General features: G+C 33.8%; 1 protein-coding gene across 1 annotated transcript in view; it reads right to left on the minus strand.

Moving 5' to 3' along the window:
- The window catches only part of LOC140451849 (agrin-like), a 714,345-nt gene that overhangs the window by 104,382 nt on the left and 590,441 nt on the right, over positions 1-19,522 (minus strand). Inside the window, exons 10-11 of the mRNA XM_072545755.1 lie at positions 10,399-10,516; positions 8,487-8,726 (exon numbers count right to left, since the gene is read on the minus strand). Coding sequence (XP_072401856.1) covers positions 8,487-8,726; positions 10,399-10,516 — 358 coding nt within the window. The remainder of the gene's footprint in view (positions 1-8,486; positions 8,727-10,398; positions 10,517-19,522) is intronic.

A 19,522-nucleotide genomic window follows, 5' to 3' on the forward strand; every position in this document is an offset into this window, starting at 1 on the left:
GCGCAATTTAAGAGACTGGTTTCAGTGCACATCTAACCAATTATTTAGAGCAACAGCTTCAAAGATACGAATAGCAATGATGATTGCCAAACTCCGTAGCGGAGAGGGCACTTGAAGAAGAAGTTGGAAAGAAAACTGGGAAAAACGTCGTCCGTTGACCCAAGCTGAACTGGAGAAGAAAGCTGAAAATTTATTGGCTAATGAAAACAACGAGGATGATGGTCAAAATATCTTTGGTACCGATTCCAAATCTGAGGAGGATTATGTCGAAGAACAAAACTCCAATACCGATACTGATGAAAGTGATAGTGAAATAGATCATAAACCAGTTAGAAATGTTGCCAGGTTACTTGGATCCAGACGATGACCACTAAGAATTTTTTTTAACATGCTTGATGCAATTGGTATAAATGCAATGGTGCTATTTTTTCTCGCAAATCCCCATTGCAAAAAAAATGCATCTAATAATAGAAGATAATTTCTGAAGTCTTTGGGAATGGCTTTAATTGAACCACTCATGCGAGAGAGACTCTAAATATCTTCTTTACAGAAATCACTCAGACAAACAATGTATGGCAGTCTTTAAGTTGAAGACCTTCAAACACAACATCCCACAAGTTTAGTAAAGCAAACTAGGTGTTATTTTTGCAAAGGATAAGATAGAAAAATGAAGCATACATGATGGGCTTGCCAAAAAGCATACTGCATGGAGCATAGAGCTAAACGGTGTTGTGAATGTAGTCACCAAAATAAGTAAAATTGAAATACCTGGTTAAAAATGAATATGAGCTCTATAATCAAAAGTTGTTAGCTTTTAGTTAGAAAGACCATTTTTTTGTTAAATTAAGGTAAAATATTTTGAATTATGTTTCTGGCTTTTTAGAAAATGTTTGTTAATTCTTTTTAAATATTTTTAATATGTTTTTCTTTTGTATTACTACAATTAAGAGAGAGAAAATAAAATGATTAATTTAATTATTCTTGTGTATTCAATAGTGATTAGATAGTCTCTGGAAATCATAAAATATTTACTTCTTTTTTTATTTATTCACAAAAATACATTGCGTATCTGATTAAAAAAAATCGGTGTGATCTTCCAGGGTTAATAATGAAGAATTGGAATTATAAAAAACAAACACAAAAAAAGTAAACTGAAATAAATGTTAAAAGTAAAACACATCCGATCAAGGATTTTTTAGGTTTTTTTTATAACAAACCTATAAACTTGCAGAAGTATAATATGGCAGACTAAATTTGAATTAAATTTACATCTTCCGGTCCCAGAGACTTAAAAAAAATTTCAAATGAGTTGGTTAACTGACTGGAATTGGCCGGTATATTCCCCAACAGTGGATGCAGCATTCTGCAAGTTTTGTGCGCTATTTTTTACTGCTGTAGTATAGCCAAGATCAAGCCAAACATGGAATAGCAAATATTTAGATATAGATCAACTTAGAAATTCTGAGACAAGATTGGGTACTCTGAACTTGAGATTTGATATGTTGATCACAGACAAAAATATTACCAATATTATTGTTCAGAGCAGCTGCCTCGAAGGTCAGAATAGCCATGATGATTGCCAACCTTCGACGCGGAGATGGCACTTAAAGAAGAAGAAGAAAATATTACATCTTTTTACCAATATTGTTAGTATTTTTAATTGAACGTATTATTTCAAGAACAAAATATGAATTAAATGTCAGATTTAAGTAGTTCAGATTTTTTTTTCTAGATGGCGCTAGGAAAGAAAGTTTTACATCTAAAATAACGTAAACCTTTACATTGTTTTATAATAAATTCTACCTTAAAAATATTATTAAAATTAATTAGTAATTATATTAATATATCATTAATACAGTATTTCTTTTCTAGATGGCGCCGATAGGTGACCGAAATTACAGTGTGACCTGTCACTCTTATGATAGACTTTTAAATAGATTGATGCTGGTTTAAAAAATTCACTAATTATCGCTAAAAATCATTCAATTTTGTCTCTACAGTTTGGACTAAATCTAGCTTTGTCCATCGAAAATATAGTACGGCTTCCAAACTTTTTCCAAAAACTTAATTTTGTTTGTAAGATATTTAATAATAAATTTAAAATATCATTTAAATATTATTAGCATATTGATTTATACTAATATAATAATAATTAAATACGCAATGATAAACACTAGAGTTTGCTTCACATACCACTAAATTGAGTTGTACAATTTTCTAAAAACTAATTGACATGATTATTCTGGATAATTTCCTCATATATAGTAATTGTGAAATCCAAACAATTTAGACCGTGCAAATACGTTTGCATTGAAAGATAGAAATTAATTTATTTTCAACAATTTAGTGATTGCTGGTAAACATCCAAATCAATGCAGTGATTAATTTAGTTCATAAAACACGTGGTTTATTACTATTTGCATGAAGCAGAATAATAGGATGGCTATGATACAAGATGGTAATTAATTTGTTTACTATCATATAAATGTACCTAATTACAAATATTAATTCATACCAGTCATTTAACGAACCTCATTTGAGCTGAAGTTTGAATTTTAACGGCTGTCAAAATATGAAAATGTATGTCAAAAGGACTAGCTCGTTCTGTTAAAGCTTATCTACATAATATATGTTTATTTGAATGGTGTTTAAAGCTATTTATTGATGATATCTTTAATTTATTATCGTACCTATAAGGTAAATGCACCAGTACCTGACACTTTAGTATCTTTTTGATTCATTATTTACAATATTTAACGAAAAAATATAAAATGTGTTTTGAAGTATGTAACGATGTGCTGAACGTCCTACAGCAACAGCGTTCAATAGTTCGAACCGTGGAAGTGTCGATAATCACGCATCCATTTCCACGACAAGACGACGAGGTGGGGTCCAGAGCGGCTATTTAAAGCGAGCGGCTGGCGCAGTTAAATGAGTCTTGTGGCTAACACTCTAGGCTCCCTAGCTCGCTAGTGCATTAAATCTGCGAGCCAACCCGGACAGAAAGATTTCCGCAGTGAGGATTATGCTCTGTCCTTAATCAAGCAGAACTCGTGGGTATAGTGGATTGAACGGTAACGTCAACTCTGACTCAGAGTATAACATGGATCTGCACAATCGAATATTTTGATTGCGAGAGCGTTTGGCGCTTCCGCTGGACTGAGGTGGAAGCGAGTATAAGTCTGGAATTCACTCTAGCGGGATCCAGGCGGGGATATAGAATATATTTTATTTTTATTTTTGTACATTCGTTAGAATTAATAGATTTATTTTTATTTCAACCTGTGTTTTACTGAGTTTGTCGCCTCGAAAGAGCTACCCGTCACAAACTATCGTCTATCCTCTCTAAGAATTCTATTGCATCCGAATGTTTCTTGTCGAAGTGTGTTTTCCACTTTCGTACTTGATTTAGCAAGTCTGATTGCCCCATTTGTTTCGGTATTGTTAATTCCCGTAATTGTCTTCGGATGACCGAAATTTCCTGGGTCAGTGTGTTCCTGTTCAGTCGGTCAGACCGAATTTTGCTCCCTTAAAAGTTTTTTCTTTTGGAATTGTTCCTGTCTCAATCTTTAAAATAGGTTCTGAGTCGTACTCTAAATTCGTCGTCCTTGGGATCTAAGCCGCATTTTTCGGCTTCGCGCTGCAATTCCTGTTTGCAAAGGCGGTTTATCCACGACGTACCTGTTACTGAGTCTGTGTCTTTATCTGTCGGCATGTTATTAATTTTCGGTCTCTTTTAGCCCTTCCTCAATTTTGTTCGGGCTCCAGTTTGTGACAGACTCAGTAAAACACAGGTTGAAATAAAAATATATCTACTAATTCTAACGTATGTACAAAAATAAAATATATTCTATATCCCCGCCTGGATCCCGCGAGAGTGAATTCCCCGGCGGACGTCTGTAAAAGAAAAATTATTATTACTAACAGAAAATGAAATACGCGAATTCGATCGCACGCAGACTTATACTCGCTTCCACCTCAGTCCAGCGGAAGCGCCAAACGCTCTCGCAATCAAAATATTCGATTGTGCAGATCCACGTTATACTCTGAGTCAGAGTTGACGGTAACATTCAATCCACTATACCCACGAGTTCTGCTTGATTAAGGACAGAGCATAATCCTCACTGCGGAAGTCTCTCTGTCCGGGTTGGCTCGCAGATTCGATGCACTAGCGAGCCAGGGAGCCTAGAGCGTTAGCCACAAGACTCATTTAACTCCGCCAGCCGCTCACTTTAAATAGCTGCTCCGGACCCCACCTCGTCGTCTTGTCGTGGAAATGTATGCGTGATTATCGACACTCCCACGGTTCGAACTGTTGAACGCTGTTGCTGTAGGACGTTCAGCACATCGTTACAAGTACTGCTTCATAGGTTCTTAGGATATTGTTGGTTACTAATGAATGTAAAAATTTTTAAAATTATACGTTGTACTTATACCTGACCCACTTGTACTAACTGTTGAAGTTGCGGAAAAGATAACAAATTAAAAGTAAAATTAGTATATTATGAATAATGTGTCGAAGTTTTAAAAAATATATTTTATTACAAACATAATACAACAAATTGAAGAAATTATTGTAGACAAAAACTGAAATTTAAATGTTAATCAGAGAAAATTAATTTTTGGTGAATTCTGTAAACGTATTCATGTCTTCTATGTGGAATATACCTCTGAAATTTTTAACCATCGGTGAATCTATAATTCTAACGACATCTTTTTCATCATACCATATTTTGTCTTTTGTATCTGGCCAGCGCCATCCTGTTCTACCACTTTGAATCATTGCTGAAACGAAATACTCCTGTTTTCTGGCTGCTGTAACTTTACCCGGAAAATATTTACCATCATACTCTACCACCACGTAATCGTTAATTTTGGGCTTTTTTCTAGATAGATTATTTATGTTTTCCTTTAAATCTAATGACACATTATAAGAAGTAGGTTTTCGTTTTTCTACCAATTTTTTTTTGTTGGCTTCTCTGTCTTTTTTCTTGGTTCCTTGCTTTCTTTTTCTTTCTAATTTTTCAGCTTCAATTTTATTTTTTGTTTCTGTTTTTTTCTGATTATACTCCTGCCACAATTGACTTGTCACTACACTTGGTATTTTTTCTTTACTTTTTCTTAATTCTGGTTTTGGCTCTGGTCAGAAGAGTGCTCACTTGAATGGACTAGGAACGTTTGGATCAGTTTTTGTACTGGATACATTTATATGATAATTATATAATAAAGTTTGTCTTCTGAGATCTCTAGATTCGACTTCAAAAGATTTTGAGAAATCTCAGTATTTTTAGTAGGCGTTACATGTGGCAAATCCAGATTCTCTTTTGGTGGTCTGATGATCTTTATATTTGGGTTTTCTGACAATTCTAGATTGCTATTTTAAGGTGTTTCATCTTTTACAGTATCTTTGATAGGTGTTATATGTTCTGGCAAATCCAGATTTAATTTTAATAGATCCTTGATCTTTATATCTGGGGCTTCTGACAATTTTAGATTGATATTTTGAGGCGTTACATCTGTTATACTTAGTATATTAATTTTCTTGATAGGAAAAATTGTTATTAAATTAGAAACAAGACTTGAAGGAATTCAATAGCATCCGTTAAATTCCCTACAGAATCGATAATATCAAAGTTAAGATCTGTATCTTCAAAAACAATTTCAGCCTCTTCAATAAAGTTTTCAAGATTTTGTGCAGTTAAGTTAATTTCGATCTGTTTAATTTTTTTCCAAACTTCAAATAATGACGTATCTTCTATTGACCCACACCACTTTGTCTTAGTGCACTTTCAAATTAATTAAGTTTATCTGTCTCTACAAAAGATTCAATAAAAGTAAGATTTTTTTCTTTATTCGGAGCTTTCAGACCTTTTTGACTTTGCTGTTCATGTAAATAAGTGTGGTCTTCATTGTTGGGGAAAAATCATTAACAACTTTGCGATTCCACGGAAAAATACCGCATTTTTTAAATCCATTTTCTAGAATTTTCGGAGATATGCGATCTTTTGTTGCCGCATCTAATAGTGGAGCGAAATCCCGTCTTCTTAGTAACTCGTGTTTATTTGTTAACCTCCAAGAACTTACTTGCTCCTTCCAACCAGATTATAACGTGCGAAACACGGCTACGTCTATAGGCTGTAGTAAATGGGTAGCGTTCGGATACAAAGCAATCAGAATTATATTTTTTTCTGAGCAGAATTTACTGAGATGAAAGGATAAATGAGAAGCATGCGCATCGACAAAAAATATAATAGGAAATGAAACATGTTGTATTGACCACGAATAAAACACATTTCCCATGTAAGAATAAAAAGTATCTATCATCCACCCGTTTTCGGACACACCAATTCCCCAATGCTTCGGAATGCTTTCAGAAAGATCTGAAGGTATTCTTTTGTACGGAAACATTATCATTGGTGGCGCTAAACTTCCTGAAGCATTTCCATTAAGTAGCACAGTGAGGCACTCCTTTTTATTGCTATTTGTTGAGTAAACAGTCTTACTAGCCTTCAGAGCCAACTTTATTGCCCTTTGGGTTTAAAAAAATTGTCGACTCAATGTCAGCATTAAATATACTAGTTGGATCTTGCAATACGTTTGTTTTTGTTTGTAAGAAATCGTATCCTTCGTCGTATCATCTCGCTAGTTGTATTTTTGTAATAGAAGAGCTACTCATTGTTAAGTTTTGGGGAGTCCTAAGGCTTATTTCAGAATGTCTTCGTAAAAAACTTTCATACCATTTTCTTCCTGGTACATTATTCTTAAAAGATTTGTTGAGTTCCTTTCCTAATTTCGAGGCACTTGATAAAAAAATTTCTTTGGAAATCGGAAAACCACATTTAGACATGTTAATTATCCACTTAACCAGCAAATTCTCTTCACTTTTAGAAAATAACGTGGCAGGTCCCATTTTTCTTGCTTCCGGGTTAACACCTTTAAATTTATAGAGCAAGGTGGTTTTTGGCACATTGAATTGTTTTGCCGCTGTTTTAACTGGCATACCATTTTTTACCGCATTAAGGGCATTTGTCATTGAAATTTTAGGGTATTGCAAAATTTTTGTTGCAGGCATATCTGTAAAAAATATATAAGTAAGTAAGTAGGTAGTTATGCATTCATTTCGATAAAGAAATGGATTTCTTGACTTTTAAGATTTGAAAATTGCAGTAAAATATGATAATATGAAATATTTGTTACATCATAAAAAAGCAATATCTAATATTATTTCTTATTTCTTTATTTTATCCGTTATTTAAGGTTTTAAGATCCTTAATAGATTTGAGTAAAGAAAACTTTTTTCACGGGTCATGCATACATACATATTTCACCTAAAGGTGACACCCTGGTCAGCTAAAGGAAATTGTATCTTTAGAACAATATTTTAAACAGAAATGGTTATATTATGGTAAATAAATGAAATTGAAACAAGAATATAAAAATTTTGCTTTGTTCCAGTAGATAACAGGGGTGTCAACTACTGGAGCAATGCCATTTATTTTGTTTCAGTAGTTGACCCCTTACATATTTTAGATTGTGTAGGTTAAAATTCCATTTAAGATTCAAAATATTGATTTACATACACTTTATATCATAAGGAATTAATAAGTATGAATTACCGTAAAAACAAAAAGTATTAAACCCTATTGTGTAAAGATTCTATTATCTAGACGTACACTGTTGCCAAGTTTGTTGCAACGTTTTTAGTTGGGGAAGATATCAAGAAATATCTGAGTGTATAGGAAACTATCAATGAAGTATTAGTTTCTTTATTATTTTAATATAAACAGAAAGGTGTCATCAACTGGTACAGGGTAGGTATTGGTGCATTTACCTTATACGTACATATTCGAGTGATATTTATTTCTCAGCCACGATATAATTGCTCATCGTTGCAAGTTTTAATTATAAAAGAAATTGCTTGTTTTGTTATTAAACTATACTCAAATATATAAAAGATATTAATATGGATACCTAGATTAATCTGTAAAGAGTGAGAAGTGTAGTGTGCTGGGTATTAGTGAAATCCTAATAATATTCCCAAACATGGTCCAAACCTTGACACAAATCCAGAGGTCTAAGTCTGAGTTCCTCCTGCCGCTGGCATGCTTCCATCTTCATAGCGCAAAGTGACGAATAAATTCGAAGATCAGAAGCGCACACTGGACTTGAATAGGCGTTTGCGCAGTTAAACTGGCACGTACATCTCGGGAAGTTATCAGGACCTACTTCACAAGTGGCCTCAAAGTCGCACAGTATATCTTTGCAAGCTTCTTTTTCTGAAGTAATACCATCTAGTATAGAATTTCCGGTGAGCTGTGGTACTACTACTTCCAGGTCTTGGCCTGTCTTCTGATTAGTTCTTTGGTCCGTTAGGTTAGGAAAGGTAGCTACAAAGTTAGTATACAATTCAAGCAGTGTTAGATGGGTTAGCTTTATAAAATAGATATAGAATACTACAAAATATTAAAAAATGAAAGTGTACTTACTGCTTAAGGAACCAGCAGAGGGAAATTTCTCCCTGCAATCTCCATAGAACACAACTGAAATTGGAGCACCTTTGGAACCTTTTGCACACCTTGCTTTTTGCAATTCGCATTCGTTTGGGTATGTCATCATATCTGAAGCACATACTGGCTCTTCACCTGCTTCTTCGCAATTTTTAGGACAAACACATTCTCCCGCTTCACACCGCCCTTCGAATTTACACTGCACACCTTGGCATAAATCTAAAAATAAAAATAAAGTAACATAAGAGATAATATAGATGCAGTGTGATATGAAGTACTATTAGGAGTCTGGAATACATAATATTGCAAAATTCAGTTAATATTAAATTTGAATTAAATATTTGGGTCAAGATTGTGCATTTTACAAACATCTGCTATTGTTTATATTGTTTTATATTTCTAAATGTAAGTGTCACAATTATCTAAGTCAGGTTTATGCTGGGTAAGCAATAAGAACCAAACTGCTGAAGTGCAAAGAAGAATCACTTTAGCATGCATATGGAGCTCTATAAGGCTTCCAGTCATTACTTACGGCGCCGAAACACTTTCCTTAAGTTAGGCTACAACAACGAAACTTAGAATAATCCAAAGAAGAATGGACTGACTCTTAGAGACAGGGTTAGAAAGGTAATGTAAGAAGAATAGGCATCACAGATGTCATAGAGGGCATATGATCAAAGTGGAACTAGGCAGACCATGTGACCAGAATGAATGACGGTGGTGGACTCAAAAAATTACAGTGTGAAGACAACGAACAGACAGAAGAAGCAGAGTAGACCACTTACACAATGGACAGACGAAGTCAAAAGAATCGCTGGGAATTGGCTGCAGGAAGTTCAAGACCGACAGAATTAGAAGAAATTAGAGTGACCTATGTTTAACTTTGAATACAGAAGGCTGGATTATGATGAAGCAATAGGGTTATTTAAATAACCCTAATAAATAACTTACATTTTATTAATTCTCTATATATTTCATTAATATATAAATGTCATCTAAATTTACTTCTTTTCTTTCCTGTACATTCCTAAGGTTTTCAGAGGCAGATTGTTTATTTTGATGTTTGCTGATTATCTATTTCGTCCAGTTTCTTGGGTATGAGCTTACTGCCCTCATTTCTTATAGAGTGTGAATTCATGTGTCTTTTGGCATTGGGTTTGTTATTTTATTCTTAGATGCTTCTCCGTTTTGCAATTTTTCTGGTCTGCAAACATTACTCTCATTTCTTTATTAGCCTAATTTTTTGTACAAGTTCGTTTATTATACCTTTCTCTTTTTTCTTTTCTCTGCCCTTTGTCTTTTCTTTTTTTGTTGTTTAATTCTTTTGTTAATATTATTACCACCCAAAGTTTATTCAGATTCAGACTATTGACAAACCAGAGTGTTCATAGTTTTTACAATAAGTAGTTCACGAAGACGTTTACGTGCCACATGAAATAGTCGACGACAATTGGCAAAATTGTATGTAGACCAGTGGTAAGTACCTATTATTTAATTTAATTTTTTGTTTGATTAGAAATATTTTCTGTTGATTTGTGGCATTTTCTTTTTAAATTTTCATAACTGTTTTTATAACAATACTATTGTTTCACTATTTGCTTACTTATATAATAATAATTTGTATATTTAATAATTTTTATATCAAGCAAAGTTTGACAAAACAACAAAAAGAACAGTAAAGTTAAAATTTTAAAAATTAACCTGTTTAAGAATACTAAATTGATTTTTAACGAACAAATAGACTATGTTTTAAAACATCCTCAAACTTTTTTTAATAACAGTTTAATCTCCAGCTCTAATAATACCACTATACACTGTATGTACATTCGACACTCCTTTTATCGATTAATCGCTCTTTGCTAATAAAAAAATTGTTGGTTTATTAACTTACCACAATTTCCTTTGTAGGCTAATATTATGTATTGCTTTGTTTTGCACGAAGCCTGTCGAAGCTCACATTCACTTGAATAAGTAATACCATCAGTTCCACAAACCGTTCCATTATTTAACTGAAACAATGAAAAACATTAGTACCAAATAATCAAATAAAACTGATTAAATATTTTCTAGTATACCATTTCTTTTTAAATGTTTAAGTAGTTATATTTAGACTATCTGCTCCAGTGTCTTAATTGTGCGATGAACTGAATTGAGTCCAGAGAAATGAGGTAAAAAAGTACTCTGTTGAGGACTTTGACCCGGTCAGGTATCTGAAAAGTTTTTTAAATTTTTTGGGCCTCGATAATCAAAAACCTCTACGTTTCCTGTAGTTGGTTCGGTGGACTTTTGAAATTAATTACCAATTAAGGTCAACAATGCACCATTTTCGAAACATTCGTCTACCAGTAAAAAGTAAAGCATTTTTAACGAATATTAACGTGATTATTTGATAAAATACATTTAAATCTTTAAAATGGCCATTTTTAAAAGTTGATTTACTAATTTGTTGGTTAGAAAACTGTATATATATATATATATATATATATATATATATATATATATATATATTATAGGATCCAACTTGTAAATACAATACACTTTGGAGACGGCTATCGACGTATTCCCGGTCTCCTCCGCCAATCCTCCCGGTCCAAGGCATGCTCCTCCTCCAAACATTTCGATTCCATCGCTCTTCTAATTCCTTCATTCCATGAGCGTTGAGGTCTACCTCTTTTTCTTCTTCCAGAGGGCTTCCATTTGTGAAGTTTTTGAGGCTAACGTTCGTCAGGCATTCTCAATAGGTGTCCAAACCGTTTTAAACCTATTTTTTCTATTCTGTCAATAACCGTTTCTGTAGCAATTATGTTATTTCTTATAGATTCGTTGGTCTTCCTTTCCTGCCGTGATATTCTAGCACTTCTTCTCAAATAATCCATTTCAACTGCCAAAAATCTTCTCTCCAGGTCTGTCCTACTTCAGAGCCATAACAAAGAATTGATTCAACCATGATTTGCTCTATTTTTTTGTTCCTTTTATAAATGTTGCGATCCCATCATAAGGATCAGGACATCCTACAATTTTACGTCCCTGATTGATTTGGTCATCTGCAAAGTTCAGGGAGAACAGTACATCATTTCCTATGGGGATTTTCATTCCCTGGCATTGGTTTTTCCAATTTTGGAGGGCTGCCCCAATATATAAATTAAACAGTAAGGGTGACATACTGCATCCTTGTTTTAGTCCTTTAGTTACTTTTATTGGCTCTGATAGTCTATTTTCGATTTTTAGGCAAGTTGTTATCCCTGTATACTTCTGTGATTATTCCTAAAAGATATGGACTAATGTCGAGTTTTTGTAAAACTTACAACAATTTAAGTCTTGGAACTGTATCATATGCCTTTTCTAGATCGATGAAGGCTATATGTACTTCGGTACCAACCGCTATTCTTTTTTCTATTAATTGTTGGAGTATAAACAAGTTATCAGTGCAAGATCAAAGATCAAAGATTCAATATTTTAACCTTCAATTGCGGCTTATTCTCATTAAAATAGTGATTAGATCGTATCTCTGTTATTGGCCCAGTTGGTGTTTCTCTTCTTCTTCTTTCTTTTTAATGACTGCTCGGATGTAATTGTGAACACTATTCCATCCCTCCGGACTTCCCGTCATCTTCACGATCATCTCTCTTACACTCCAGCATTGTGTAACAACAGTATAGGCATTTATCTGTCTGTCTTTCTGAACCTATGAAAATACGCCCTAAAACAGACAATCTACCCAGTCCCTTAGGCTCGGGATCAGCATCCTGGTCTACTGGGCAACATGTTCCTGGTCGTTCCACTCTTGCCATATTTTCATTGATCTTTCCCTTTCTTCTTTTTTTTATAGCTGTTCTTGTGTCAAATGCTCTCTTCCCTCATAGAGATGTCTCTTTTCTACTGCTAACACATGCAGAGGAACACAACCCGTGATAGTCCACAAGGCCGCCACAGATACAGTCCTGTAGGCGCATGCTACTCGCAACAGACTCGTTCTGTCTACTTTTGTCATAAGCCTAATATTAGGTATCTATATTTAAATACAATAATTATTGTGTTCGATATATTTAAAGTGGTAATTTAATTATTCAATTAGCGTTTTGGATTTTTTGTATTTTGTGTGGAAGACAAGTTACATTTTTCTATTATTCTTTATATATTTTCCCCCTGGGCGCGGCACAGCAGGCAACAATCTTTTTGTCCTACTCGTTTTAGAATACAGAGGTTGAGTATACCATGGGTAACCATTTCGACCAAAAAATGTCGGTGCATGCTCTGACTACTGTTCACTAGATATTTTAACTAGTTTGTTTTCATCTTCGCTACAACTACAATCTATTTCGTCATCCACATGTTCATTTTCTATCAGATTATCTTTATCTTGTCAATTTTCAATTTGAAACTCTTGATTTTTTTCATCTTCACTGGAATCTTCATGCAACGCTTTCCAAAGTTCTGCTTGCGTAAGGGGCAGTGTATTCTTAGTTATTCTGTTTATTCTGGTAAGAAAACATTGATGTACATACAGAATTAGACTGACCATCGCACAAGCACAATGAATAATAAAGGTATTCAGTCAGTGAAGTTCGTACGTTACACGCTTTCATAAATAATAATGTCTTTCTGTAAATAGTTGTGTCGCTGGCAACACTATGGTCTGGTTCTAGGGTTAAAATGTACGGAGAGCTATAAAAATGTTGTAAACTGATATTATTTTGATTTACTTATTATAAACGGCGTATTTGATTTGCACCTCGTACACCTAGTATATCATGTTACATTTATGAGTCACCCTCCGCAATTTCCTGTATGAGTAGAGGTATTTCGTGGATATAGCACATAAAAATAACAGTAAATAACTGTCAGTCAAATAAAATTAAGATACATTTTCGATTAAAAGTTCCCAGAATCTTATTTCAACATCTTAAAATGACGAAAAGCAAAATTGCTGTATTTTCTGAATGTAATACATTCTACAACTCTTTAACAGAATCCTGTCAAAACAATAAAAACACTTTAATTAAACTTTTGACTTCTGAAACTTAAAACCGCGTATCTAGTTTAAAAATTTAAATTAAAACTTGGTATTCTAAATTAAGAATGTTTTTATTTAAGTTACATATCAGGCGAATTTAATATTCAGGTAGAATTTTAAACAAATGCATTTCCTGCTGAAGTTCTAATTCTCACCAAACATTTAATTACATTTAAAGTTTGAAAATACAACGTTTTGCATCTCTCTTGGCTCAAGACAAAGTTCTCAAACTAAAACGGGTAAATGCCGTTAAATGATCACTATTGTGTAACTATCTAAAGGAAACAGTGACAGCAGTATAGTTGTGGGAAGCAACATGGTTAGGTCATATGGTGCGGTAAGCCCAGCATTGATTAGTTGTTACAATAAATATGTAAAGATATGTCAACTAGAACTTGGCAAATTAGTTATAGTGAGTGATATAGCTGGTTTCTAAATGAGTTATGCTTTATAACTGGGTTTGACAAAGGTCTGGACACGTTGTAAATAAATGTTCTCTCTCATTAAGAAAATATTGAATTAATAATTCACGGTTGGACAAATCTTCCACAGTTTTATACTTGTTATCGAATTTTAAAATTTTACCGAATACTAAGAGAGACTATACTTTTTTATATCGTTCTGTTTTGTTTTAACCAAAAGAGTAGTTAAATTAAAATTATATAAAATTATAAAAAAAGGTGATTGGTATTCGGTTATTAAAGTAGGTTTTCAACTATATAAGAAACAATTGGTATCATAAAAGGAAACTCTAATTTGTTATCAGCAATTTTGTTTTTGCAGTAGTTAAAAATGCACGAGTTTGCGCAGTAAAATAATTGTGTTCGAGCATGTTTAATTTCAAACTCCAACTGTTTGGTCAGATGTTCTTGCAGATTTGCTTACCGTTTTCAAATCGTTTTCAAATAGTCATTCTGGTTTGAAGATTATTTTCCAACTAATAGTTTGACGCAAGCGTACAACGTAATGAATAAGGTTTCTTATTCTTAACCTATAAATATATATTAAACATATTTTGCACAATATCTACTGAACTGATTATTTATTGGTTAGTGTTAAATTCTAACGTTTGTTGTATTTACATTGATTATTATTTATTGAATACATTTTTGGACTAAATATTAAAAATGGTAATTATGTGATATAACTGTGATTAAATAATTAACTTATGAAGTGAAAAATATATATTTCAGGAATCTTCTGCAAGTTCTTCCTCTGATGAAGAGGTGTTTGACACAGGTGTCGTCGGATGAAGATCTATTACAAATTCTAAATGAACGTAGGGGGGACATAGGGGACGCAGGGTAATATGGAAATATTCAAAATTTCAGTAATAAAGTGGGGAATTGATCGCCGAACGACGCGTGGGTGTTCTTAGTATCTTAGTTACTGTCGTCTCCGGTGTAATTAATAAACGTATGAAAAAGAAACAGCATCTTGGTGCAAGTTTCCATGTTTATTAATTTTTCTAACTATTGCGCAATATGTTGCAATATTGCGTAGTTAGCCGGTACGCTCTTATTGCGGCATTGTCTTGAAAAGGACAATGCCTTTATGGTTTATTTACTTGGTGGAAATAAAACACAGGTTTTCTAAGAAGAAAAGAACTCAGCTTCAGAGTCTTAGAAAATTCGCAGAGCCCTTCGAGCAAAGTGCTCTAGGGAGCTACCCTAGACGGGTAAAACCACACTATACACTGTACTGTACTATACTGACTTGAGATCCGAAAATGTCCCATATTTAAAGATAAATTAACTTTTATATGAAACTTTTTCATTTCTCAACCAATTAAATTTAATTATAAGTTCCAGAAGGAAGGGCGATGCACAGCGAGGTGCGTGATTGGTGGCACCTGATGACATTACCTACTAACCAGTTTGCAGTAAGTAGTCGACGTGTGAGCTTATGTTTGTTTTGTGTACAGTCGATCCAAGATTTTGTGTGATTTATTTACGATTTCAACCTGCACTGTTGGTTGGTGTTAGCAAGGTACATTGAAATAATCAATTTCGGTAAGTAGACCTTTGTTTCGCTGTCTTTAAGCTACATTTTCACATAATACTCATTTAAAAATAATTTTAACTTCGATACGCCATATTTTTTTAATTAAGTCATAAACGGGTCAAATGGGGACGGTAAGGGTAGCTCAAAACGGGGGCGTCCCTATTTTAACCTATGGAATATTTTAATGTCGATGTAATTTTACTAGGTACCTAGGTAGAACTGATTTTGACAAATTATTTAAATATAAAGGTATTATTGAAAAAAGTCTGAGTCTATACAAAAATTACTAGGGTAAGCATTTATGCATTGAATTATCTAAATAATTATGTTTTTTTTAAGATTTCAACATGGGTCGTTATACAAGAAAAGGCGACAGACAAAGTTGGTCCGAGGAAAGTATCATGGCCGCCATTCAAGAAGTGTTAGAAGGCAACATGGGTTACAGAAAAGCATCGAAGCTGTACGCTATTTCACAAACTACTTTGGAGCGCAAAGTAAAAAAAGCTCGAGAAAAAGGATTGAGTTCAAAAGAAGCTGCAGAAAAAAGATTGGGTAGATTTATGACTGTGTTTTCCGAAGCGCAGGAAAATGAACTTGTGGATTATATTTTATATTTAAAAGAAAGATTGTTTGGCCTTAGCTTAACAGATTTAAGAAAATTAGCTTTTGATTTAGCCGTTAAAAATCACATTCCACACGTGTTTAATGAAGATAAGAAAATGGCTGGTAAACATTGGCTTTATGGCTTTCTAAATCGGCACCCCCAATAGGCATCACGTAATTCTGAAAAAACTTCACTGGTAAGAGCAAAAGGTTTTAATCGAGCAGCAGTAAGGAAATTTTTTGATTTGCTTGAATCTTTATATACGCAACAAAATTTATCGCCCAATGATATCTACAACATAGATGAGACCAGCATTATGACTGTACCTAATAAGCCAGAATCCTTGCTCTGCGTGGTAAAAAGCAAGTGGGTTGTTTGTTCTTAGCAGAACGAGGTGTACTTGTGACCTTAGAAACCTGTATGAATGCTGCAGGGAATTTTATGCCATTTTTTCCCCGTAAGAAAGCAAATCCGCGCTTAATGGATGATGCCCCACCAGGGTCATCTGCAGTGTATTATGAGACTGGTTGGATTACCAAAGAAAACTTTATTGTATGGTTTAACAAGTTTATTGAGTTTTCTAATTCCGGACCTCAAAAACCAGTGCTGCTTATTCTTGATGGTCACAGTTCCCATACCAAAAGTTTAGAACTCCTTCATCTTGTTCGGAAAAATAACGTTATATTATTATGTTTCCCACCAAACACCACACATCGATTACAACCGCTCGATGTCTCATTTATGGCACTACTTAGTACATTTTATGCACAAGAGGTTCAAAAATGGTTGCTTAATCACCCTGGCAGGGGTGTTACAACTTATCAAATTGGACAACTAGTCAATGCTGCTTTTTCAAGAGCAGCTAATGCTCAAACCGCAGTGAAGGGATTTGAAAAAACAGGAATATATCCTTTTAATAGAGATATATTCCCTGATTACCTGTTTGACCTGTCAGATACCACAGAATAACCAAACCACAATTCTGAGCAGCAGATATCATGCGCCACTACTACCAACACCACAAAGAATAGAACGGAACATTCTATTTTTTCAAGTGGAACTGTGCCTTCTGACGACGCTTCTCTTGAGCCTTATAAAGAAACTTCTCTGAGCCTTCTACTTCAGCAGGTGGGTCTACATCACCCAAATCAGCTTTTATGTTTCACGAAAAATTTTGATGCTCCCACCCCAAGAAAAGGAGCGTGTAAAAAGGAATAGTAACAAGAGAAAAGGTAAAACTCTTGTCATATTAACATCGTCACCATACAAGGCTGAACTAGAGGCCGAAGAACAGGAGCGCCAAGAGAAACAAGAAGGTAAACACAAAAAAGACCTTTTCAACAAAAATAAAAAATCTGCGACTTCCAGTGATAATCTATTAAAGAAAGGAAAGACTAGAGAACCAGTGCTGCTATTGCCCAAGAAAATGAAACAAAACAATGGTTTGTCTATCCAAAATAAGTAAGAGTAAAAATAAAAAGTGCCAGGCTGAAGATTCTGATACGTCCTCTAGTGAAGACGAGGAAGAAGAACTTGAAGAAGCTTGCATTTTTTGCAACGATATGTACAAAAACTCTCTTTCCATCAGGAAGGTTGGATTCGGTGCTGCAAATGTGGTGGCTGGGCACATAAAGCTTGTTCAAGCTGTGAAGATGATGATGACACTTTTATATGCGATTTTTGTTTATAGTTTGATTTTTATTTTTTAATACTGTTCATACTGTCATACTGAACCTACTGTATATTAATGTTTAATACTTCATTACATGTTTAATTAGAAAATAACCTAATATTTCCATGTACCCCATTTTACCCACCTTTTCTTGAAAAAAACGAGGTATTTGCACATTTTCAAAAATGTCTATTTCTGTCCTTACGAAATTTTTGTTAAATACTCAATATCTGTTTTCTGGTACCTGCAGGCACACTTTAACTACATAATTATGTAAAATATTTTATTTATTACAAATTTTCATTTTATGTCACAAAATGTGATGGGGTCCCCATTTTGGGCAACTCTTCCCTATAAGGTCTAAAAATAAGAATTAACTTGAAGAAACGGTCTCAAGTTACAACGATTGTGAATTTATTGAAGACTTTCGTGTTAGTCGTACTGTTGCTGAAGATATTGCGAACCACTTCAGATATTCACAATATTTTCATTACCAAGCGGGAGGCAATGGAAAGCTTGGAGAATATGAACAAACATTAATATATTCATGGGTCATTAGTCACCAGACTGCATCTTGCAGATATGTAACTGATAGATTGGATATTGCTATCAGCACTCTTTTTAAATTAATTAGAAAGTTAACATATTTCCTGAGCAACAAGACCCCACAAGTAATTAAATAGCCATCAGGGGAAGAGAAAATAGAAATTAGGAGAAACTTTAAGCAAAACAATTTTCCAGGTGTTTTTGGAGTAATTCATGGGAGCCACATTAAAATAGATAAACCAACAAACGACTCATGCTTAAAGGGAGAACATTATTATTCTTTTCAGGTAATCGCACACTAATACATATCTTAAAAACTGACTAGGATTTTTATATATATTTTTAGTTGTAAGTAGTTTGTGACCACCAAAGAAGAATAAGGGATCTATTTGTCGGTTATTCAGGATCAGTTCAGATCAGGACAGCAGAGTTTTCAGACCTTCACCTTTAGCTGAGACTATAGTTGTAAAGTTCGCAGATTATTGCATTTTAGGGGATAGTAGTTATTCATGTTTTCCCAACCTCATAACTCCTTTTATAGATAGAGGTAATTTAGACAGCTAATTTACAATATGAAACTAAGCAAAAATATATATGTAGTTGAACACTGTTTTGGTCTACTTAAGCAGACATTCCGGCAGTTGTACTATGTAAAATAAGGAGCTGTACCAGATGTAATACATACATTTATGATAATGCAAAAGTACGGCTTTCAGTTTGTTAAATTTTTTTATGAATTTTTCCTTAGGGTTGCCTGGACTAATATTGATTAATTATTTTTTCAAATTTACAGTTCTACCAATAAACGACGACACATAAAACATTAATCGCAATGAAAACTCTCATTGTCCGTTTGGCAAATTGTTTACGACCTTTTTCAAACGAATGAAAAATGTCGAAAGAAAAAAGGCAAAATATGCCAATTCCCTATTCCGGAAAAAAATCACCTCCAACAAGCTTCTAATCTCGTATAAAAATGAGTCTTTGTGCTTCAGGCGCGAATATTTTTTGGTAGGGAATAAAAGCAATTGATAAAGGCCAATAAACTTTTTCTCTTGCTGGTGTTTCACTGGAAAATTATTTTTTCTTTAAAAGTACATGACTATAAATATCAGCAGATTTATTCGCGGTATTGTTTTCCATCCTGCTCGAGTTATTCAGACTTACATTTCTTT

The sequence above is a fragment of the Diabrotica undecimpunctata genome, chromosome 10, assembly GCF_040954645.1.
Source record: "Diabrotica undecimpunctata isolate CICGRU chromosome 10, icDiaUnde3, whole genome shotgun sequence".
Taxonomy (NCBI): Eukaryota; Metazoa; Arthropoda; class Insecta; order Coleoptera; family Chrysomelidae; genus Diabrotica; species Diabrotica undecimpunctata.